The sequence below is a fragment of the Lissotriton helveticus genome, chromosome 1_1 (assembly GCF_964261635.1).
Source record: "Lissotriton helveticus chromosome 1_1, aLisHel1.1, whole genome shotgun sequence".
Classification (NCBI taxonomy): Eukaryota; Metazoa; Chordata; class Amphibia; order Caudata; family Salamandridae; genus Lissotriton; species Lissotriton helveticus.
The window spans coordinates 1,063,221,314-1,063,247,630 of NC_136057.1; the positions used below are offsets into that span (position 1 = coordinate 1,063,221,314).

Below are 26,317 nucleotides of genomic sequence, written 5' to 3' on the forward strand. Positions count from 1 at the left end.
AATACAATCATAAAAACAACAAGGAGACCTTGCATGTTTTTTTAAACATATTCAGGCCACATAAACTGCAGCCTTGGAAGAAGCCCTTAGAGGGTGGCACTTACAGCAGAGGAGCAGAAGCTCCAGCCAAGGAAGTTCTTTAAAGAAAATTGTAAATTCTCCTGGGGTCATAGATTCAATGACCCAGGAGACTTACTGTTTATTTATTTTTCTAATATTACTGGGGATGGGCTGCAGAACTCCTTTCAGCCCTCCCACCCCCAACATTAAAGAAGCATTTTGGTGATGTCCCTGCCCTTTCTAGGGACATTACCAAAAATGAAAAAATAGGTAAATAACCCTCGCAGGTCATTATGGGAGCACTCCTTGATGGAGCAGTGAATAACATAACAAATAAGAGGCTCCTGCTGCTCATTTATTACTCACTTTGGTGATCCGATGCTCACCTGGGACACTCTTTTTATAACAATAATGGGAAGTGGGGGTGCACAGCTCCCCCTCCCCGAGCCTTTACAGTACCATGGACCCCATTACCTAGGGCTTTTTTCTTTTTATTTAACAACCCCTTTTCCAAAGCCACTTTGGACCCTGGATACCCCATCCCCGAGAGCCTTTATGTTTAAACTTGGGCACAGAGCGTAAGACCCGTTCCTCATGCCTCTTTGGCCCTGGTGACCCCATCTCCCAGAGCCTTTAATTTTTTTAGGGGGCACGCAGTCACCCTCATCAAGCCTCTTTGGCGTGGGGACCCCATCCCAGGATTTCTAGTGAGTGTCCTGGTGCATACTTGCGCGCCCAAAAAACACTGCACTGCGAGCTACAGGGGGAGCACCACGGCCTCGTGGCCCCAGCAGCTCCCAGCATGCTGTGAGATCCAGCTTTACTTCTGCCAAGAGGGAGCAGCTGTTTCAGCTTGCTACTTCCAGGCGGGCGCAATGTGTATTTCCAAACAGAAGTCTGCTCCCACCCAGCAGGAGCATTTTCAAAGTTTCTGGCAAGTGGGAACAAACTTCTATTTCCCTGCCAGTGCTCTTGCAGGCAGGAGCCTTTTTCCAAAGTTGCTCCAAAGTTCTTCAAACTTCTGGAACTTCTTCCTGCAGTTCTTCAAAGGGTCCCAAAGTTTCCAAAACTCACTACAAGGGTCTGGAAGCTCCAAGATGGTCCTTGAAAGTTTGGGACTTAAAGTTCCCACAATCCACTTGGACAAACCCCGTACAAATCCACTGGCAGTACTCCAGGCAGAGAATTATTGGTGCTGATGTTCCATGTGAGCTCTATAAACATGTAGTTTTCAAGGAGTCCACTCTTTACTTCTTTTGAAGCAAGGTAGTCCACAGGGCTGTAGTTCTGGATTGTGCAGCAGGCACAGTATTCAAAGTATAGTGCCTGGTTTGTGCAAATCAAACTTCTCGGCATGGAACCTTCCTCTCTCTTAAATCAAGCAGCAGATCTGAGATGCTCTGCCCCTCTCATATACTTATTCCAAGTTCTCTGGGTCAAGCAGAGAACTCTTTTCCAATGAGGTGCAGGGCAACAACCTATGGTATGTCCTTTTCCTTTAAAGTGTGGCACTATTTCACCAAAATTCATCATGGCTGATTTTCCAGCAGGGAGAGAAAAGCTGGCTGAACACACCTCCAGGATGGCTAATATCAATAGTCTATCCCCCTTGCAACTACCCATTCCTTCCTTAATCCTAGCATCTGGCTGGGTTCAAAGAGGAGAGGTGTAAATGAAATTGGTGTCTTCTGACCTTCTCCTCCTTCAATTGAATGATATTGTTTACGTCCCCTCCACCTGCTCTGGCATTCCTATGTACCAGATCCCTGCCCTCCCAGATGAGCGGGCTAATGCCAGGGGCTATTTATCACCTCATCAAAGGAGCCTGGCTAATCCACCTAACTCTGACCAATCAGGGCATACCACTGGAAGGCTGAAGTTTGGCTTACAGACAATAAAGTCTTATAACTTTTTGCCTGTAAACTTTAGGAGAAATGTAACAATACCATATTGTTGAATTTATGAACACCATTCTAGGAAGACTTTGAATGCCATTTCTATGATTCTCCTATTTATTTATTTATTTATTTAGGAGATTTATAAAGCGCATGGTTACGCGCACCGGCGTGTCCCCGCGCTGAGAGTATACAGATGAGAAGAGAAGACAAGAGTTTACATCAATGCTTGACGGAAGAGATGGGTCTTAAGGGCTCTACGGAATTTGGTCTCAGAGGGTTCAAGCCGTAGTTCGGAGGGTAGCATATTCCAATTCTTGGCTGCAAGAAGCCGGAATGATCTGCCCCCCATTCGAGCTTTGTGTATTTTGGGGACAACAGCCAGACCCGTGCCAGAGGATCTGAGCATCCGCTCTGGTCTGTAAGGGGTGATAAGGCTGTTCAGAGGACTGGGTGCCCTACCTCCAAAGATGCGATGGCATGTGCATAGAGCTTTGAAAGTAATCCTTTCACGGATTGGAAGCCAGTGAAGGGACCTTAGCGCAGCTTTGGAGGGTGCTCTCCTGGGAAGCCTCAGCACCAGGCGGGCTGTGACATTTTGCAGTACCTGGAGACGATTGAGATTTTTGGCTGTGATACCCAGGTAAAGTAGGTTGGCATAATCAAGTCTCGATGTGACCAAGGCATGCACAAGCGTTTGTCTGGCATCCACTGGAAGCATATCAAGCACTTTGCGTAGGCTTTTAAGTATCCCGAAACAGATTCCAACCACTCTGTTTACTTGAGGAGTAAAAGACAGGTCAGAATCAAATAGAACCCCCAGGTTTTTAGCCTGTTGACCTGGTACGGGATTAGGTCCGAGGCAGTCCGGCCACCATGCCGAGGTCCACACAGAAGGGCCCCCCCCCATCACAAGCACTTCCGTTTTGGAGCCGTTCAACTTCAGGCAGTTGTTAGACATCCAGGAGGCAAGCTCCTGCATGCAAGCACTGAAGTTGAGTGCCGCAATTTCGGGTGCCCGTGATAGAGAGATGACCAGTTGTGTGTCGTCGGCGTAAGATACCAGTTGGATGCCGTATCTTTCAACAATGGTGGCTACAGGGGAGGCGTAAAGGTTAAACAGGGTGGGGCTGAGGGCTGAGCCCTGAGGGACCCCTTGATCGAGATTGAACACCCGAGAGTAGTGTTCTCCCTGTTTAACCTGAAAACCCCTCTCAGTCAGAAAGGACTGCATCCAACTGAGTGCCATCCCCTTCACTCCACCACTGTTGAGACACTGTAGCAAGGTGGAATGTGCTACAGTGTCGAATGCGGCTACTTGGAATTATTAGTTAATATCTTGTTGTCATGTTAACCTCTGTGGCAGGGGATTTGCAATGGGAAAAAGGACCATGGCCACTTTTCCAGTATCAGGGCTAATAAAAACATATTTTATAAGGAACCTGCCTATATCTACAGGACACCCACCCATGGAACATCTAGGGGAGACTTTAGGGGTTCTGAATAAGTAGAAATAGTGCACATCCTCACTCCACAGTGCTCTTAGCACAAAAGGCAATTTTGTGAAGCACTGTATCACAATGTGGGTAGTGACTTGTGCAATTTCACTAAACCTAAGGCATATAAAACTTATTTGATAAGGGTCCTCCTTATAAATACCTGACCCTGCGCCACTGGGATACGAAGGAGAGACCGTGGGGTATCTAATATGCCCAAACATTGTAGTTTATCAATGTTTAAGTGTCCCAAACACTAAAGTTGAGTTTGAGCACTATTTGCATTTTAAAATCAGTCCTGCAAGCCAGGGTTGCTTTTAAACTGACCTCAGACTTCAGCACACATGTAAGTGCAGAAATGGCTATGAAACACATCTAAAAAAATCCTCGCAGGGAGCAGCATTATTAGCTGCTCCCTGTGGGCGGGAGAAATACCGGGTCCCGCTGGATGTGGGGAGCCGGGTGGGGCATTGAGGCTCCCCCCATAGCCCCAACAACAGTGAAGTGGGTGCCATGGGTGGGCTTTAGGGCTCACATCTTTTGTTGAGCCAGGCCATGGGGGAAGAGTCCCCGGGGCCTAAATGGGCCCTGGGAAGTGGGCTGCCTGCCACCCTCTCACTCAAAATGGTGTTGAGCCCAGGGCATGGGCTCCCCAGCAACAAAATCAGTGTGGGAGGAGGGCTGTGTGCCTTCCTCCCTCTAGAAATATTGCCATGACCCAGGGTATGGGTTCCCAGGTTCAAAATCAATATGGGGAGGGGGCCCCTTCCATAACATGTGTCGCTGGCCCCAGGGATGGGATCCCCAAGGCTGAAATCGGTCCAGGGAGGGGGGTTCACATGCATCTCTTCCAATAAACCTTGCAGCTGGCCCTGGGGATGGGGTTCTCTGGGCCAAAATCGGTCGGGGAGGGGAAGCCACATGACCCCATCCCCCTTGAAAATTGTGCTGGGCCCTGGGGATAGAGTCCCCTGGGCCAAACAAGGCTTGGGACGGGAGCCCCTTTATTTAAATACATGGCCCTGGGGGATAGAGCTCCATGGGTCGACGTTAAGAAAACCCTAAATATTCACGTAAAAATACAAAGGTCATGGTAACGTTATAGTTAGCTGTGATAAAAAAAATCAGTTTTATTTAAAACCATAGAAATTATGTAGACCCAAACTGTGCAAAATTACTTAGAAAAGCAATATGATAGGTACCTGCCATTATGTACATTTTTAAACAAACTAGCACACTTATTGGAGGATGTCATCAGTGATGTCATTAAGTTTGTAATTTGAGATTTCATCAGTGCTGTTACAAATAATGTCATAGAACATGTCATGAGTGATGTCATGTGAGGTCATAAGCAGTGCATGTCAGGGGTGCAAATTATAGTTAGCGCAGTTAATTAAAACAGATTAATTTTTGTTTTTATTTCAAAATGTTATTGCTCTCACTGACAAGTTCACCCCTGTATAATGTTATGTAAACATTTATTATATCCAGTGAATTTCTCTGGATTAAAAAAAATAATAAGCAGATCGTTTTATCACACCTAACTATATAGCATTACTTTAACCTTTTGTTTTTGTATATATATATTGTCACTGAAAAGAACCAAAGGTTACAGGGATGTAATAGTTAGGGTCAGATTTCACTCGTACAAAACCAGTAAAATTCGACAGTTATAGTTACCTGAGCTAACTATAACTTATGCCCCAGCAATGCACTGCTTATGACATCACATATTAAATCACTCATGACATGGTCAGTGGCATCACTGATGACATCTCAAAAATGTTGATGTGTTTCCCAGTCCTTTGTTTTTTTCTGTGAATTTCTAAGGTTTTTTTGAAAGCTAATTCCTAACTATAATGTCCCTGTAACCTTTGTTTTTTTCAGTTATTTTTCTATGTTATTTTAAACTAGTAATCGCTAACTATCCCTCTTGTACCGCCAGTGAGTCCGACATAGTGGAATTGCTGAGAGGTTTTCAGGGGCCATGCCACCTTTGTCCACCACTGTGCAAACTCGCCTCCTGGTGCGCTACTAGTAAGGGCATGAAGTCCCCTTGGCTCTAGAGGATCTTTGGGGGCCAACTACCCCGCCTGTTAACTCCAGTAGGTCTCATTCAGTGGGTTTGCTGAGAGGTATTCAGTGGCCACACTACCTTTCTCCACCACTCTACAAACACACCTCCTGGTGCACTACTAGCTGGGAGAGGAAGACCCCTTGCTCCAGAGGGTCTTTGGGGGGCAACAAGCCTTCCTGTTACCTCCAGTAAGTCCCACAGAGCGCAATTGCTGAGAGGACTTATGAGGCCATGCCCCCTCTTTCCATAACTATGCAAAAGCGCCACTTGGCACACTGCTGGTTGGGGGATGAAGTCCCCTTAGATGCTGAGGGTCCTTGAGGGCCAAAAACCCCTCCTGTTACCTCCAGTAAATCCCAAACAGTGGGATTGCTGAGAGCTCATGGGAGGTGCCGCCTCCTTTCTCCACCACTCATGCGTGCCTCCTGGTGCACTACTTGTTGGGGGATAAAGTCACCCTTGATACTCTTTCACCCCTGAGGCGGAAAGCCGGGGGTTAGGCAGTTTTTAAACTTTTACTTTGTTTATTCTTTGGTTTAATGCATCGTTAGAGCGTGTTTTACCTTTTAACTGAGCTGCTTAGTGAAGCGCTGTTCACACAGGCTCCGACGATTAGGCGCAGAGTACACACCTCTTCCTAAACGCTGCGGTCACATCCAATGCCCACCTGGCAGGCGGGGCGGTGGAGGTGCGGCTCAGGCAGCTGACGCGAGCGGCGTCACCACAAAAGGACCGTCCAGGTCGAGGCTCGCCCTACTCTTTCACCCCTGAGGCGGAAAGCCTGGGGGTTAGGCAGTTTGTGTTTTTAAACTTTTACTTTGTTTATTCTTTGGTTTAATGCATCGTCAGAGCGTGTTTTACCTTTTAACTGAGCTGCTTAGTGAAGCGCTGTTCACACAGGCTCCGACGATTAGGCGCAGAGTACACACCTCTTCCCAAACGCTGCGGTCACATCCCACGCCCACCTTGCAGGCGGGGCGGTGGGGGTGCGGCTCAGGCAGCTGATGCGAGTGGCGTCACCATAAATGAATATGATGACGTCTCCGTGCAGCGGACGCGGGCAGCGGTCGCGACTTTGGCACGCCGAAGGCGCGCCAAAGGTAAGCCCGTCTGCGCCCGTCCGCGGCAGGACGGTGCTAGGGGCGATGCCCCCTGCCTGTGCCCCTACAGGTGTGACCAGGGCAAACCACCTACTCTACTCCTCAGTGGTACTCCAATAAATCCATAAGAATGCGTTTTCTCCTGAGGGTGTCTTGCCTATTTGCTCCACTAAGTTTCCTAGGCAGCTAGAAGGTCCAGTTGCGTGCAGCTGCTGCTCCTTTCAAAGTGATGCTCTGCTATATCACCTTGCACCGAAACACACCCCTAGACCTTCTAAGAAGGAGGAGCATACTTTTATGTTATGTAATGTTAGATCCCTCCCCAAACACCAGTTTGAAATTTGGGATATGCTAAATTCCCACTCCCCTGACATCTGTTTTATGACTGAGACATGGCTGAATGCCACCAACCTCCCAACTGTCAAGATTGCGATTCCGGAAAATTATAAATTCATCCATCTTGATAGGAAGGGAAAAACAGGGGGGCATAGCTATTGCTTACAAACAGCACCTTAACATATCCTGGGCTCACTCATATCTGGATGAGCTGCTGGAAATTGGCATTTTTAAAGTAATGTTTTCAGCCTCAGAGTGTTGGACGGGTGCATTGGTCTATTGACCGCCTGGCCCAAAAAATGATTTCTCTGATATATTCACAGATCTGATAGCTACATATGCCTTGGCAGCAACTACGTTCATAGTACTTGGGGATTTTAACTACCATGGAGAACTTAACTCCCTCCCAGAGGTTAACAAATTGCTCTCAGATATGGAACAACTGGGCCTTTATCAAAGAATTTCAGGGCCCACACACAATGGTGGCCATACTCTCAACCTAGTTTTCACTAATATCGAGGCTCTTAGATTTGATCATCCTCAGCCCTTGGTCTGGTCGGACCACCTGATGATCAATTTTACTTCCCCTCCGCCAGCCCAGGTCTCTTATGGCCTGCCTACCGCCAGGTGCCCCATGGCACATAGACAATGGGACAAACTTACCCCTCAGGCTTTTGAGAATGCCTACCGGTTAGTCGAGTGGTCAGAAGACTGGGATGTAGATACCAGACTTTCTGAATTTTATGAGGGGATAAAGGAGGTATTGGACATTACTATCCCTCCGAAACATAAACCCAGAACCACCCCCAGTCGAATGTCGGCAAAGTGGTTTACTTCTGATCTGAGCCTGGAAAAGTCGGCATGTAAAAAATCTGAAAGACAATGGAGGCGCAATAAAACAGAGCAAACATAACATCAGTATAAAGTTGCACTCGCTACGTACCATCGGAACCTTAAGGTGGCTCGGTGCACGTTTATTGCTAACCAAATTGAGCGGTCAAAAAACACGGCTAAGGCCCTTTTCGATGTAGTAAAAGACTTTGTGGAACCCAAGGTATGCAAACTACCTGCCATTGAGACAAAGGATCTTTGTGACTCACTGGCCGAGTTCTTTCACGAAAAAATTGAAAAAATCCCCATTGATAACCAGGCCAGCCCCTCAGCTCAAAGTAATTCAGAGGACGACCCTGTTGGTCCTAGTTGATCTCTTAAATTTCGATTCTATTACTCTACTGGAGACCCAAAGTGCGCTAACTGCTGCCAAATCAGGGTCGCCAATGTACCTCTGTCCACCTAAAATCATGTCACTCCTATCCCATATCCTAGCCCCCACAGTACAAAAAATGTTTAACCTCTCCATTAGGGAAGGGGTGATCCCTGCCTCGTGGAAGGAAGCCGTTGTGCGCCCTATTTTGAAGAAACCTACGGCCGACCCGGCTGAACTGGCTAATTACCGCCCCATTTCCTTGCTCCCTCTTTTGGGCAAAATATTGGAAAGCCTGATTAACAGCAAACTGAACAGACACTTGGAATCGAATAACAAACTGGATTCCTCACAGTCAGGCTTCCGCCAAGGATTTAGTACAGAGACGGCTCTCCTATCTGTGACTGATTCCCTGAGAACAAACATGGATAGGGGTAGCTCAGCCATCCTGATTTTGCTTGACCTCTCCGCGGCCTTTGATACCATCTCTCACTCTAGGCTCGCGGAGAGGCTAAGCGCCTGCGGAATTCTGGGGCTGGCCCTTAAATGGCTTCGGAATTTTTTGGCAGACCGTTTTCAAACGATCTCACTGGGTCCCCACCAATCTAAAAAAACTTCATTGGATAAGGGCATCCCCCAGGGCTCCTGCCTTAGCCCCACGCTTTTTAATATCTATTTGGCTCTGTTGGCTAAGGTAGTGGAAGCCCTGGGGTATGAAATAATATCGTACGCCGATGACACCCAGCTGCTATTTAACATCGGCCAACACCTCGAAGCTGACAGAATCCGCTTTGCTAAGGGGATCCTGGTAATCGCCAATTGGATGACCTCCAACTGTTTACAACTTAACCCTAGCAAGACGGAAGTTATGCTCATTGGGAAGGCTGAAGCGGTCTGGACCAATGAGTGGTGGCCGTCACAACTGGGCCCGCCTCCTACTCCGATGCCATGTGTAAACCACCTGGGCATAAAATTAAACCAGTCCCTGTCCATGCATGACCAGGTGTCCGCAATATCAGGGGCATGTTACTACAGATTAAGGCTATTACGAAAGATCCTGCCTTTCATCCCCACGGAACACCAGAGAACCATAACCCAAGCCTTAGTTATGAGCCGCCTGGACTATGGTAATGCTCTGCTGGCAGAGGTGGGAGTCACAGCCCTGAAAAAATTGCAGGTCATTCAGAATACGGCGGCCAGGTTGGTTTTGAACATTCCGGCGGGCACCCCTTTTCGACCTCTGTTGCGTCAGCTCCATTGGCTGCCGATCAAACAAAGAGCCTTTTTTAAGATCTGCTGCCTTACTTTTAGTGCGCTTCAGGGTCAAGGCCCCCGGTATCTCCAGGTCAACCTAGAAAGATACACTCCACCTCACCTTCTTAGATCTGGCAAACAGCAGCTACTCCAGGTGCCCCGCATTAGGCGACAGCGATCAGGAGGCATGGCATTTTTGTATATCGCCCCCAAATATTGGACCAGCCTTCCCCAACCGCTACAAGAAATCCCTTCGTACCTTAGTTTTCGGAAACACTTAAAAGCTTTTCTGTTTTAATCATGCTCCTGCTCTCCAATAATTTCATCGAGGAGGTGATTTGAGTAAAGTGCCAAGATGCCCCCCGGTGATTCGCGCGCTATACAAAAAGAAATAACATAACATAACATGCTGAGGGCCCTTGGTGGGCAAGATCCCCTTCTGCTACCTCCAGTAAGTCCCACACAGTGGTATTGCTGAAAGCTCACCCGAGGCCCTGTACCCTTTTCTCTACCACTCTGCAAACGCTCTTCCTGATGCACTGCTGGTTGGGAGATGAAGTCCCCTTGGATGCTCGGGGTCCTTGGGGACCAAAATCTCCTTCTGTTACCTCCTATAAGTCCCACACAGCGGAATTGTTGAGAGCAGATCGGAGGTCCAGCGTCCTTTCTTCACCACTCTGTAAATGTGCCTCCTGGTGCACTACTGCTTGGGGGGTGAAGTCCCCTTAGATGCTGATGGTCCTTGGGTGCCACCCCCCCCGTTACCTACAGTAAGTCCCACACATTGGGATTGCTGAGAGTGTAAGGGAGGTCATGCCTCCTTTCTCCACCACTCAGCAAACCTGCCTCCTTGTGCACTATACGTTGGGGGATGAAGTCACCGTATGATGCTGAGGGCCCTTGGGAGGCAAGATCCCCTTCTGTTACCACCAGTAAGTCCCACACAGTGGGATTGCCCAGAGCTCATATGAGGCCCGGCCCCTTTCTCCACCACTCTGCAAACGTGCCTCCTGGTGCACTACTGGTTGGGGGATGAAGTCCCCTTGGATGTTGAGGGTGCTTGGGGACCAAGAACCCCTCCTGTAACCTCCATTAAGTCCCACACACAGGGATTGCTGAGAGCCCACCGAGTTCCCGCCCTGTTTCTCCAGCATATTGCAAATGCGGAACACATTTAACATTCCCTATGGGAAGTTAGTAAGGCTAAGGAGTAATTGTAGCACTGATGAGAAATTTAAGGAGGCCCAGATAGATCTAATCACAAGATTTAAGGCCAGAGGCTATCCAAGTAAGGTCTTAATAAAGGCAGTTGAAAGGATACATTTGGTTGACACAGAGAGGTTATTCTATGGAACACCATTGTAAGGTGAGAAGGAAAATAAAATTGTTAGCCAAGATTTGGAAAATTCCCAAAAATTAGGAAACTATAAAAATGGTATACAGGAGAGTCTTCCTGCATCACATAAAATAGGGGTAAGAACATCAGGGACATGGTGGTCCAGAGTCATTTCCAATTGGAAGTCCAAGACACTTGGCTAGGTGGGAAATCTATGGGTTTCTATCCCTGCAACAACTGCTAAACTTGCTATTATAGCACAAACAAAAAGTCATATAATGTCCCATTCCAAAAGAAACCTTATGAAATCAGGAAATAGATTACTAGCTGGACAGATCATGTGGCACACTGCATTGAATGTTCCTGTAACAAAAGGTGCAGCATAACAGTCCAAATGAAGAAATGTATTCTCAAACATGTAGGGGCCATTAATATCAGAAACCTCAAATACCCAGTGGCCCGGCATTTTCAGATGGAGCATGGAGGGGACTAAACATATCTTAGATATTATGGCCTTGATAACGTTAGGAAACACCAAAGGGAAGAGTACCAATTTATGAAACTTTGCAGAATGGAATCCATGTACATCATCAGATTAGAGACTATGGAGCCAGGAGAGACCTCAATATGAGTGAAGAACTGGCGGCGCAGATAGATAAAAAGAATATAAAAAAGTGTTCAGTGTTCCCCTGACCAACTGCACTCCGAGTCACTGAGAAAGGAATCATATCAAAGGGCATTCATTAATAAGAGAATCTTGGTATTTTCTTTATAAGTTATATTTGGTCTTTTTTTAATTATGTGACGTACCCTGGGCTAACAGGTGAAAAATGATGTCCATACTACATGAAATATGTGGATAATGGGGGTTTCCCTCACAAAACGAGTTGCAATGTTTTATGGAATCTGTGACGATATGACATAAAATAATCTCCCCACTCGTGCTTTAATCAAGTATAGCAGGTTCAGCTTCAATACATGAACGCATATCCATGTCAGGATAACCAATATTAAGGACAAGCGATAAAGATAATAATGTGCAGTACATACCCACCAGACCTGGGCCTACTTAAAAGTTTAGAGTTTAGATTTTATAGTGAATATCCCTCTGTGAAGCAAACAATGAATTGAAGCTGAAAATGAAGTAATAATGATCACTTGATTGCATAACTATGAATTGAAATGAAATATTTTAATGTATTTAAATGACAAAAATCATGACAAGACAAACTATGTAAATACAGATGAGATAGCATTGTGTCTATTTTTACTATGTATGTATGTATGAACTTTCACTTTAAAAAATGAGGTTTGGGGGCATGGCCACCCATCATGGCAGTGTGGACGTGATTCGTCAGGGCTTTGCTGCATTCCCCCTTAGGCTCAAGGCTCCTGGCACCAAAGCCCCACAAATCGCTTCGTACCAACATGCTGTATCAGTGAGAGTGCCAGGGACGTTGCATGGGCCATTGCTGATGTCTGCCTGAGGAGGTGATAAGCCGTGGGGCTGCTCGAGCCATGGTGCCAGAGCTTTGTTTTACAGAGACTCTGAACCCCGCGATCTCCTGATCCAATGCCACGACTCCCCTGATCAGCCCCGGGGGAACGGACTGGCACTTCTGCAGTTAGCTGGTGCTTAACTTAAGCATGGCGGCAGTGTCCTGGAGCGTACCCGCGGAGGAGCAGATCTGGCTGCTCACTGAGTCACACCAGTGGAGGGATAACCACTGTAGGGGTGGAATGCTGTGACTGGAATACTATGCACCCAACCTTGGCACAAAAAGGGGCACACTACCTCCAGAGACTGGGGGAAAGTTGCTCCTACCACTCCATTTGCCTTCCATTCCCAGGTCCCGCACCACCCTGGGCTGCTGCTATTGAGGGTGTTTTGGCATGCTGGGGGCCATCATACACCAAGCAGGGAATTGGAGCCACAGTCAGAAGCCTAGAATTTGATCTGCTGCATAGTGGGTTGTAAAATGGTAAATTCAGGCCTGCTTCCACTGTGTCCTGAGAAACCATTCACATTTTCAGCAGCACAGCTCCTGTCACTTGTAGACCGTTAGTCATAGGGATGGAAAGTGCCTCTGGTGAGACTATTGCTCTAATGAAAGAACTCCTTTCCTCCCTTCAGGACTTTAAGAAGGAGCTGCGGGAAGAGCTGAAGGCGGACCTCATCATCTCTTTTGAAGCTCTTCTATCCGATATTAGCGCAAAGCTGACTTTTGAGAAAAAAATGTTGGCTTGCTAGGTGCCTAGGGGGAGGGGTGGAGAATGCTCCAGATATGTCTTGGCAAAACTCCATTCCTTCAAAGTGAAAGATGCAACTTTGCAGGCTGCTTGGAAGGCAGATACTATTGCATTCCAGGGTGTGACATGCCCCCTATTTCAAGACATCGCCCCCTGCCCACCGTGGCCCACCGACTACAATTTAACCCCGTGACAGATAAACTCCATCGAGATCACATCAAATGCAGATGGACTTATCCCTATGGTATCTCCTTTGACAATCATAACAAGTCTCATCATTTAGGGCATCTGAATAAAGCAGCGGCCTTATTGGGGTTTGACTCCAAAGTGCTAAGGGACTGATGGAGAGGTAGGGGAGGTGTCTGTATCCTCCATGAGCGGTATGGACCAGGGGCAATGGTAATCTCAGAAGCGCTAGGCTAAATTCCGAGACGCAATTGTCAGAAACTCACTTTTCACCCAGAGACTTTTGTGGGTACAGACAGCAGCAGACACTTAGGGGTCGATTCCGATCCGGTAAAATAATCCGGCGTACGAATCGTATCCGGAGCCGTTTCCGTACGACTCGTACAGACGCCGTACGACCGGACGATTCCGATCCCGATCGGCCGACCCGTACGCGATTCGTACGGTACACGTCGATTCGTACGGAAAATCGCACGCTCACCTACACACCGTACGGCGCGTACCCCCCATGATCGCAGGGGTACGCGGTGTACCCCTCTGGTCATGCGGGGTACGTGCCGTACACCCAGCGTACATGGGGTACGTGCCGTACACCCACTGTACATGGGGTACGGTGCGTACCCCATGTACGCTGGGTGTACGGCGCGTACCCCGCATGACCACAGGGGTACGGCGCGTACCCTGCATGACCACAGGGGTACGGCGCGTACCCTGCGATCATGGGGGGTACGTGCCGTACCCGGGGGGGGGGCCTTCCATACCTGTTTCGGCGCGAACTCTGCGTTTACGACTGTTTTCGGCTCCCGTAGGAAAAGGGTCGTACGGCGCGTACCCGACACGGATCGTACTTGCTGAGTCGTAAAAACGTGCCGCGATGTCGCGTACTGCGGGTTCCGAGTGAGATTCGTACGGAGATTTGAGTCATACGGAGTCCTGTACGACTCGTACGGAGTTCGGCACCTAGTACGGATCGTACTTCATCGTACGTACGGGACGTCTACGGATACGATTCGTACGGGGAAAAAACTCTCCGTACGACCATTCGGAGTGCATTTTACCGGATCAGAATCGACACCTTATTGTCTTCTTGCTTACCTGCCTAACCCTTGCAGTGTGACTGAGAATAGTGTAGCCACCACTTACCAGTCTGCAGATTCAGCCTGACATCTAGGGGCATGGACTATGGACATCTGGACTGTGGGATGGTAGGTATGCCACCACACAGCCAAAATAACTGCCTATCACCAGTCTGCCTTGAAGTTAGCATCCATCCACCAGAATGCTTTAGCTGTATATGAACTAAATGACTGACCCTAGTATGCCAGAAGTTACAACAAACCATTGTTGGTGAACTAGGTTGCTGAGTTTTACTGTTTCAGTTCATGTTACTTAAGTAGAAGATATCTGGTGCACCATGGAGGGGACACCGGAAGGGACAGGGATGGAAATCAGGTGTTGTTTTTTGGTCTGTGAGTGGACGGGTTGGGAGCATGAGTGGACAACAATCCCCGCTAGGTCTGCTTATTCCACAAGCTCTGGAAATATCTACTTGACCCGAGATACGATATAGTGGCATTACAGGAAGCACACTTCAAATCTAGTGATGAACACAGACTTCGACACATAGCTTCCCCTGTTATACAGATCCTTAGCATCCTCCAAACACAATGGAGTAACTCTCCTCTTCCACTGTTCTTTAAAATTCAAATCAGTGGGGAGTAAGGCGGACAAAAAGGAATGAATTATAATGGTTAAGGGGCCCGATGTGTACAGTAGCTTCGATATATGCACCCAATACAGGTAAAGCCACTTTTGTATACTAACTTATATCCTTCCTAGGGCGTTTTTGCAGAAGGGGAGATTTAGCTTATGAGAAATGTTAATCTTTCACGGGAACCCACTTTGGATAACTCCCACTGACATAGAGCCTATACTGGGAGCTTCACTATAGTCAAGAAAAAAGCCATCCTACATGTAGGCTTAATAAATGCTTGGAAAACCTCACACCCTATTGGTAATGGGAGGGAGGGGGGATTAAATTGGGCAATGACCTCTAAGACGCTATTTTAGTACTGACGGTATTAGTACATCAAGGTTACCGGTTTGTAACAAGGAGACGGATTCATTATTGAAACTGTGCAGTACATTAGCAATCTCTATGCATAATCATGGTGTCCTCTCATTTCTTTAGCCTTAAAGCAAATCACACCTTACATACACATACCTTCTTTACATCTGCGCTGCTATCTTTTAATGTAGAAATTTGCAGATAATCTTAGAAAGTAATACCTTTGTACTCTGCTGCTGATTTGTGTATATCTCTGAGAAGTACAGCTGCTCAGGCTAGAAACAGATCGAAAATTAAGGCCACTCTTCCTGACTATGATCAATAAAGTAGAATTAAAACATTAGAATGTTGGGAGCTCCATTAAAGACAAAGAAGTAGCTCTGGGCTAAAAATGGCTGGTGTAAGCTTTTGTTCTCACATTCCTGTGTCTGTATTTCTGTTTTTCCTTTTTTTGTTTTTATTTCTTTTAATTGTTTTACGTCCTTTGAAACAAGTACTTTGCAAGCATATAAATGGCGACTTCCCAACCGTTCGTGTAAGACTGGGCATTGTTATAATAACTTGGGAGAGCATTTTTTTAAAGAGCATATATATCAGTATAATAGCACCTCATGATCTTCCGCACAGCAACTTCTTCTCATCTTATTATATTGCGGAATTCTCACAGTATAGGTTTCAATATTCCATATTCCAACCAGAGTCACCGGCGCAGTTGCTGAGGTGTGCCAGCCCTTGAAGACGTCATGACTATGTTGTGTGTTCTGCACTCATGTTGTATTCAGATGGGCCTCTCTTTTCGCCAGAAAAGAGCGAAATGGGCCCCAAATGTTTCTGGGTCTGGAGGTCAGAGGCTGTTGGGTAACTCAGCCTTTAACCTTTCATTGCACACACCTATGTCAGGCAGCCGTTTTTTTTAGCTTGGGTCTGGGGTCTCCTTGCCATTGTATTGTTATTCTGCATTGGGCAAGCAACAAAGATAGGGCCATGAATCTCCTAGAGGATACTGGGATTAGTTTGACATAACCAAGCAACGCAGTTAATGGGTCCAGACTAATTCTGTGTTCGATCATTTGTGCTATCTGGTCGAAGACCCCCTTCCTGGTATTTCAATATATGTACCCAGGACCAAGTCATACAAGTGATACCTGTGTGGTCCGCTCAACTACAAGGCCATCAGTGTGTCTACTTGGATCTATCTTGTTTTTTTTAGCTAGTACATGGTAATCTTGCCGTGGAATTCATGCCTCTGCTTTATGGATACCATCTGTATCTGGAGAAAGCAGTATTCCCAAGTTGTTTGACATATTACAACCTCCAGTTCAGCCACCCAAGCCTACTTATGCCGTTTCCCTTCTGTCAGTCTGTTTCTACTTTTTTAATTTACAACATTCTACCCTCAGTGTGTATAATGTGCTAATAGCCTTTATAAGGGTACAGTCAAACTATGGGGCCGATTAGGATTGGGGTGAATCCGCATCCTCCGGGCCGGCGGAAGCCACCGCCGGCCCGGAGGATGCGGATTCACCGCTGCGGTGCCTACAAAGACCCCCCACCAGATTAGGATGGCTGGGGGGTCATAGGCGGACGGGAAGACCGTCCGCTGCTTTTCAGCCGCGGTCGCCTTCCGACCGTGGTGGAAAAGCTCTAATATGGTGGTGGTGTCTATCAGACACCGCCAGCCATATTAGGATGGGGCAGAAAACATGCTTTTCCGCGGCGGCTTTTCCGCCGTGGAAAAGCATGTGGTCTTTGGTGTTTGGGGGCCCGTTGCGGGCCCCAAGGGCGTCAGGGGGTTGGGGGTGCACATGGGGGGTACCTATGGTACCCCCCAGCATTTACATGCACAAAGCGACAGGCACTGCGCGGTGCCTGCCGCTTTGTGCATGTAAATGTAAAGCATGCATTTTTAACCTTGCGGCGGGTGCTGCTTCAAGGAGCACGCCGCAAGGTTAAAGATACGGGATGTGACCGCCAGGTTGGCGGTCACATCCTAATTGCACCGGAGGGACCGTCGCTGCCCCTGCGGACGGTCCCTCCACCTCGGGGGTGGCGGACGGATGCAGGTCCGTCCGCCATCCTAATAGGCCCCATAGTGTGCCCAAAAAATTGAAAATGCATCCATCGGTCATCTCTCTTATTTCTCAATGTTGTACAAAGTTAGGCCTTCTTGGGAGTAGATTTGTCTTGTTGTCCTGGTTTCTCCAGCTCAGATTCCAAGTCAATGTGAAAATGAAGTACACAAAGTTTTGTACTCTGCTTTGAAAGGCTATTGGTTTCCAGGTTAGTGAAGTAGAAAGGTTATAGGCAAAATGATTGGTATAGGAGACTGCCACTCTCAACAAGTGGGCAAGAGTCTTTCATCGTTGATACTGTGAGAATTCCAGATCGGGCAGGTGGCTTGTAGTGGGGGGACAGGGGGGGACGGGTGACGTACAAAGGAGAGGAGGTGCTTTTATCCCTGATGAAGTTCCACCATCTGGTAAACATATCCAGTTTTCTAATGCGCTTCCCTCAGCCAGATATTGCTGCAGTTTGATGGATACACATGGTTACCTGGAATGGTCTGCAATGGTATGTCTGCAGTTGTGTAGGCAGGTGAATGTAAGGATTCGTTTTTGGAAGAGGGACAGCTCCTCCATTATGGTGGAGGAGTGTCATCCCACTGCTGGAACCAGCAGAAGCATACAAAATAAAATGATAATAAAGCATGTAATAAAACTGCTTTATTATCATTTTATGTTACAGCGGAGCCACAACCGAGTCTTTAGGGTGGGGCCATACTCTGAGGGACAGCAGCAGGGGGAATGGTGGGTACAGGGCACTGCAAGTGCGCCTGATGGTTTGGCCGACTGTTTCAGGACAGCCAAACTGACAAGCGCGCTTTGATATCTCCTGGCTGTTGCTTGGTGATATCAGCGGGGCTCAGCAGCACAAGGTCGAAGTTCCTGCTGGAGCGTGAAACTAGCCCGCTCCGCTCAATCCTGACGCTTCTCTCATGCTGGGTAATCCCAACATGAGAGCAGCGTTTGGATTGGCGCCGGTGAGTCTGGGAGCCTGTGTGTGCATCGTCAAGAGGCAGCAAGGCAGCGGGCGGCAGGCTACAGGTACCTTTTAATTTTATATTTTTTGTCCCTCGTGTTCCAACGAATCCCGTTTATTATGCTCAGCTGTGGTGGTCTTGGTTGGGCATGCGGCCTTGTTTGTAGTACCTTGCTCATTGCAGGTGTGGGTGATCCTGTCATTACTGGCAAGTGGACCACCTGATGTTTCTTCATTTCCTCATTAACGGAAATGCTGTGTGTTTGTGCATGCTACTCTTAATGTAATGAAACAACACAATAGAAGTGAAGCAGTCTCATTGTTTACCTTTCGCATTTTTAAATTACTGGAAACCAAGCGATTTCAAAATATTAAATATATTTCAATTATTCTTTTAATGAAAAGTAAATAATTTAGGAAACATTAAACTATGCAGAATTTTCAGTTTCTAAAAAGCCACGAAAATACTGAGAATTGGAAATTGGGAGCTTAGCGTGTGATTACACAACCTGGCAGGATATGCTACCTACCCTACAGTAAGGCTCAAATGAGATGACCTGGGCCGTGCTCCAGCGAGTCTACTTTGCTGGAAAAAACTCTACGTAAGTCTGACTGGAAGGCGAGAAACAATTTGCATGGAGGCATGTCCCATGCAAATATGTTCACTCGTTCTACCCTTCGGCCTCTTGCACAGGCAGTCAGATGCGCACATACCTCATAAACACAGACCACCATTTAGCTGACTCCTTGGGGCAGTGTGTGCGGGTCTGTTTGTGGCATTTTGGAGCACACTGTCACAAATATATTATTAAAGCATTGTGTGGGAGCACACGTGTACTTACAGAGAGCACATTTTCCATTAAAATGGCCACATAATTTGCACTGGCAAGCAGTTTTACACTTAAAATTTTAGCTCACAAATGATAATGGAGTGACATCAGGTTTCATCAAATAGTTATCAGTTACAAAGCCACAATGTAAAGTGTAATGATTTCTATTGATTCTATGCAAACCTTTTATTGATCACCCATCAGAATTATAAAAGGATTGTGCTTCATTTGTGCTTTCTAACTGCTGATTTACTTTGATGAAATATTTATACAGTTCATTTAGAGGTATTTGAATGAAGTTGTTAGAAAGTAACCAACACGCCACAGCCTCTCCTTTCCAACTCCCTGTACCCAGCAAGACCTTCAGATAGTTCACCCTACAAAATGTTATAACTTTGTAGTTAAAGCTAGCCAGCATTTGATCAGTCTTTGAATCCACAGCAAATGTGTCAATATAAAAACAAAGTTTAATGGCATCTGTATTGCTTGTTTACCTTCTGAACTCCAGTGTCATTATTCTGGGGGTACTGCAGCAGAGGCACCCCACTGCTACTTCCAGCGCCTATTTGGACGGTGCAGTGCAGATGATGCAAATGTGTGTCAGGAAACAGTAGCTAGTCACTGTGTGATGGACCCTACTGCAAATAGGGACATGGCCCCTTCTGGTGGCCGTTGGTAATATAAAATACAACACTAATAAACGCCAAATGGCCGCCTCAGGTCTCTAGGCCCTGGTGCTGCTACATCTGCTTCACCAATGGAAGCTACCTCCCTGGTGGAAGAGAACAGATGTCCTATTCAACTTAAAAAGAAAGGGCCTCAAAGATCCCTCTCCATATAGTGTACCACATTTCGTATCTACTGAGCAGATCTATTTGCAACCAGCACTCTGCTGGAGAGGTGTGTGCAAATGTAAGGCAAGAGAGGGGCCAGATTGCTGGAGTTTTCTTCTGTCTTAGCATTTGAGGTTTAGTGCTGTGCTGCATCTGTTGAGAATTTTGAATGTTGCTCATTATCCGTTTCCTTATGCAGAAATCATTTATTAGATGGATGTTTTGTCCCGCTGTCCACTTCATCCATCTCATCATCATTTCATTATCTTTTCTTTCTTGTATACAGTAACGTCAGCCATGTTGCCGCCTGGAATAGGCTCCACAAGAGAAACCAAAGGACCAGAGAAAGTGGATATTTTGTTTGATCTGGTAAATACTGTGCCTATTATTTACATTTCTCTGGATTACATGAAACTGGTAATAATGCACAGAAGTCTAGCCATAACCCAGTTAGAAAATAAATCATGTTTTCTGGATCAGTTTTAGAGCCTGCTTTCCATTTTTCACCCAATAAAAACAATGATTCCTCTCAAAAACAGAGAGAAATTCATTAAGGCTTATTACCATAGATATTGCAAAGCATGACTGTCAATGAATACATTTCAAAAGATGCCTAAAATGCCAACAATAATCCATATATTTAACAAAGCTATGTAATAAGTGAATAAAGTGCACAACTACGAGTAGACTAACATTTTATATATTAATAAAGCAAACATTCAGCACCCTACGCTAAAGATATTCAAGTGGCAGTTACAACTTGGGTAAACAGGACCAAGTGGTAATATTTTACATCAGTCCAATACAGCTGATAAGCTTGTGGCTACTTGTAACATGTCAATTTTTCGACCCATCCATATGAACGTATGGGTCATCATCGGAACCAGAAAGAGGTTGAAATCATCTGCTTGAGGCCTAATTCATACATCTGTGTGTGCTCCCTTTACTCATTAGAAATGCAATTGTCACAATAGAAATTGTCACACTGTAAGGGGATTGGGAATGTCTAGATGCATAATTTGAAGTCTTCTCGAACACGCAGACAGTGTTGGTCACTTCCAAACTTCCTTCTTGACCTTTGGTCCACTTTTCATACTGGCTTTGAATACAGCTTTTAATTGCATAGCCATATAGTCTATGCTCACTTTTGTCGATGCATTTAATTGTTCACATGCCACTTTAATCAGGCACTAACGACTATCCATACTTGGACCCATCAAAGTACACATAAACTCACATTGGTGCCCAACTTGGCATTTGAGCTGCCCTTCGCAGATATATTCCTCAGAACTTACCCTGGGCGTAGTTTGCGTAGTAGAGCTACGCGAAGTGCACGTCGCACTACTCAAGCTACGTGAACTGCGTAGTGCACTGTGCAAAATGCTGTTCGCACGGATTGCACAGTGCCGGATGCTTGTCTGCACTGTGCAATCATTGCAAACCGCATCTTGCACAGTGCAAGCGGTCGCTTTCTGCCGCTGAGTAGATTTGTACTCGAGCTGCAGCTTTCTCAACGTGGACTGTTAGTTTCTCATCGCGAGCGGTCGCGAGCATACCCAACCACTCGCAATGAGAAACCTGATCTCCCCGCGTGGAGAATTTCGCCGGGAGGTTTATTTTCCATGCTTGCGATCGGCAACTTGATGTTGCTGATCGTGAACGAGGAAAAAGTCTTGCCGGGATGTTATTTTGCTCGCTCGCATTCGCCAACTTGACTTGGAGGACTGCGAGCAAGCGAAAAATGCCCACTACGTGTTTTTGCACTGTGCTACGTGCAAATCGCGTAGCGTGTAGTTGCGCAAACTACGCAAGCGTAGCGTAGTCCTACACCCAGGGTTACTCAGAACCCAAAACCTGCAGATTTTCAATAGATTTGCTAAAGCCCCCTTCTAGGGTATCAGTCATTATTGTTACTGGAAAAAAGTTCCCTAACTTCGTTAAGATGGTCTGCTAGTGCTTGCAAGAATTCTATCAGGATATCTTTAATGTAATGAGTGCTATTCATGACAGTATGAATAATCAACAGAGACCACCTGAAAATAAATCAGTAGATATTCCGATGTTGTTGGAATATACTCAGTGTGTTAAAATACCCCTCACACACCAAAAGGGCCCTTGGTGTCATGCTTCATCATCGGGGTCTTCCCGCCCCCGCTGCGGGACAGGGCAGTGCTGCGACAAGCGACTACGCCGGAGCACCTTTTTAATGTGAGTGCTATGTGAGTGAAATGAGGTGAGTGTCAGTGGGGTCAGGAGTGCTATTACGAGTGAGGATTAAAAAATACCTGGCCTAGTGGTAGAAAAAACTATTTAATAGGCACTGGCTGGTATTGTTAAAAGGGGTGAGGCGGAGGGCAAGTGCGGGTTATTTTCAGGTCGTCTCTGTTGATTATTCATACTTTCGTAAGAGGAGGATTAGCCCACCGCGGTGCTGAGTAGCACCACCTCTTCACTCCCTTCTTTTGATATCCCTTTGCTATTCATGACAGCCTTTCCTTAAACTTTGTTCCTGGAAATCCTCATGTAGTTGATTTAATGTTGGCCCAAATATTGAAGAAGCACTGGCAGAGTCAATCAGTTCAATGTCTTGTGGTCAGCGTGCTGGCATGTTCAAAGCCTATTGTAAGGAACAGTGGACCCTAGTTTATCAGGATCAGGGAAATGATAGGCATACACTGGATAGTACGTATGTCCTTTATCCAGCCGGACAGGATTTTATTAGTTTCAGTGTTTGAAATGGCTCATATAATCAACATATATTAACAAGTGGCCCCGTGACCCACAGAAGACAAGACAAAACAAGAAAAGAGGGTTTATGCAAGGGCGCACAAAGCGGTCTGTACTAGTATTCAGTTTGACAGCGTTGATTCTGTTTTAACACACCTTTGTAAGTAACATTATATGACATTATTTGGTACATATGGTGCTCATTGGTCGACGGCGTTTCGATGCCACAACTCAAATAAAAGGCATCATCATCAGGACAAAAATGTTAATCATGTTTGTCTTGAGAACGTTTTCAACATTGGCCTGCATTTGAGGCACGCATTCTCCGGAGCGGAGATGTGATATAACGGTCTTCGTTCTGCTCACGGGGCAGAATTGTACAGTTTTATCCGGCCTGTTGCGGTGATGGACGGCACGGCGGGCCACTAATGGGGATCGTTAGCGATGCGAATGTTCAAAGGAGAAATCGCGGAAGCAATTGGCTCGGGCCGGGAGTGAATATCAAGTTTCGGTAGTATCTTGCTCGATGGCAGAGAGGGTGGGGTTCTGGCGGTGATCACATCTCTGCTCCAGAGAACGCGTGCCTCAAACGCAGGCCAATGTTGAAAACGTTCTCAAGACAAACATGATTAACATTTTTGTCCTGATGATGATGCCTTTTATTTGAGTTGTGGCATCGAAACGTCGTCGACCAATGAGCACCATATGTACCAAATATTGTCATATAATGTTACTTACAATGGTGTGTTAAAACAGAATCAAGTCTGTCAAACTGAATACTAGTACAGGCCGCCTTGTGCGCCCTTGCATAAACCCTCTTTTCTTGTTTTGTCTTGTCTTCTGTGGATCACGGGTCGTGCCCACTTGTTAATATATGTTGAATATATGAGCCATTTCAAACACTGAAACTAATAAAATCCTGTCCGGCTGGACAAAGGACATACGTACTATCCAGTGTATGCCTATCATTTCCCTGATCCTGATAAACTAGGGTCCCCTGTTCCTTACAATAGACTACCGCCCAAGGTCCCTAGTGCAACTCCCTTTGGGTTTCCCTTGTTCCCTGTAACGGCATGTTCAAAGCCAGTAGTGGAAACCAAGCAATCTAAAAAGTCCATTTATTTATTCATATTTTAAAGAAAGTTGCCACATTGCATGATGTAACATGGTTTTATGCAGCACATCAATCATCTTGAAAGTATAAAAAAGTGTGGCACACTTTAAAAACACTTGGCATTGGCAAAGCCAAATGCGGCAGCTGGCGTGGAGTCGGAGATATGAGCGGTGTGGGAGGAGCACCCGGGAATGGTGGGAGAGACAGTGAGCGTGACTTCAAGCTGCTGCCGGGCCTGGTGTTGGACACTCAAAGGGGGTTGGGTGATAGGTGTGAGATTGGGTGGGAAACGTTTGGGAAAGAGAGAAGAGCCAGAGGAAGAAGCAGGGCATGCACTTTCATGGAGTGCTGCAAGAGAAATCATGCACCAAAAGAAAAGGAACGCTCAGACAATCAAAAGCCAATGTATGGACGAATGCTCCAGTGGCAGAACAAACACAGGAGTAGGACGGAAGCCATCCGATAAAGATAAAGAAAAGGCAACTGAGATAGACAAGACAGTCATCTAATCATGAGTAAAAGCCATCTCTACATACTACTGTGTGCACTGCTGTCTGAGACAGACAGTAGCAAAACTGAAAATAAAGGCAACCACACTTGTCCACCTGCTGCTAGGCACTCAAAATTGAAGCAGCCTGACCGGAGAAACCAGACATTACTTTGACATACTATATAGGGATGTCTATGATATGGTCACAGCTTTTTAGCACACAGCTGTTTGTCACTCAGAAATGAAAGGTGCAGAGCACCGGTACTGTCTTAAACTGGGAGGGCAATAAAGAGTGTCTGACTCAAAGCTATACCTCATGGTCACCTGCCAGTCAGGCTTGACGCTGCAAGAAATTGCTATGTGCACCTAGGAACGCACATCTCTGCTCAGATACTCTGTTTCAGAAAAATACCGCACATCCTTGATAAGGGGAGGCCTTCTGCAGATGCCCAAATGCAACAGCACTCAGGAGTGGTGGGGGCCACAGAGAGAGTCTGGTCTGTGGTGTCTTGTAGATATAAAATAAATATACTGGAAGCAGGCTTACTTCAGCGTAGGTTTTATTAAACCTCAGCCACAAACGCTCAGAGTCAACTGACACCAAGCACAAACAACATTCTTCAATACAGGGTTCCAACATAGAATTAAATGACATCAGAGATAAAGGAATTAGAAACAGAGAAGAATTAATGAGAGAAATAGAACATCACACATCTTCCTTCGCAACAAAAAAGAAAGTTAATCAATAAAGAAAGAATTAAACATAATCTTTCATGTACATTGGAGCACTACGTAACCTCATGCTCCTCATACGGGCATTACAAGATGAAGAAGGTACAGCTGCAGAGAAATTGATAGCATTAAATGAATCATCTTCATTAGGCAAATTAGAAACTAAAACATTAGATCTAACAAGCACAACACGACTCTTATTCCATATCCTCCCATCCTGGGTTTTAATGGCATTCTTCAAAACCTTAATGACAGGTCTGACATTTGTATACTTAGACCACGACTTACAACCAACAGGTGCTTTTATTTTGACAAGATCACCAACTTTTATCTCAACCTCTTGAAAACATACACACTTCTTCTTGTCAAAATACGACTTCCTCAAAAACTGTTTATTCAACTCTCTTTCTCTCCATTCACCTATGCTATTGTCAACCAAACCTTTATTCATTTTCATCCAACCAGGACACCACATGGTATTAGGTATCCTACCTATGAACAACTCAAAAGGAGACCTCCCAGTAGAGGAATGAGGAGAACAACGATAAGCATTAATTCTATCTTGAAGAACCACAACCCAGTTCAAACCATTAGACCTAGCCAATTGTATAGACTCTTTAAGTGTTTTGTTTACCCTCTCAACAGCTCCATTCAACTCAGGATGATACAGAGAGCATCTCTTATGAACAACACTACAGTTTCTTAAAAAATCAGAAAACAAACTAGAACAAAATTGAGGACCATTATCAGACAATAAACTATTTGGAAAACTCTCCCTTTTAAAAATATCTTCCAAAAACCTAATGACAGAGGTGGAGGTAATGTCTCTAACTGCAGTCACTTCAATCCATCTGGAATACAAGTCAATAAGAACAATCAAGTACGGGGTATCAGATACACCACTAAGAGGACCTAAAATGTCTATGGCAACCTCATCCCAAGAATGACTAGGCAACTGTCTACACACCATGGGCATCTGTCTAGTTTTTAGAATCTTATCACTCGCACACCATTCAACACAATCTCTTACTAATCTCTCTACTTCCAAATCCATATTGGACCACCAAAACTGCAAACGCATAATTTCCTTAGTTTTTACAATACCCAAATGACCACAATGAACATGTGACAACAATTTTTTCCGAATACCCACAGGAGGAACCAACTTAGTACCACGAGTCAGCAAACCATCAGTAACTGAGAGTTCATCAGCCACAAGAGACCAGGGTTTATCCAAGCGAACATTTCCCTTCAAAGAATTCATAACAGAAATCATCTCTTCATCCTTTT

General features: G+C 45.9%; 1 protein-coding gene across 2 annotated transcripts in view; it reads left to right on the plus strand.

Annotated features, from left to right (window-relative positions):
* The window catches only part of LOC144820907 (natterin-3-like), a 71,511-nt gene that overhangs the window by 38,259 nt on the left and 6,935 nt on the right, over positions 1-26,317 (plus strand). For both annotated transcript variants that reach the window (XM_078677965.1, XM_078677966.1), the window contains one exon: positions 20,251-20,333. In XM_078677965.1, the coding sequence (XP_078534091.1) occupies positions 20,251-20,333 (83 nt within the window). The remainder of the gene's footprint in view (positions 1-20,250; positions 20,334-26,317) is intronic.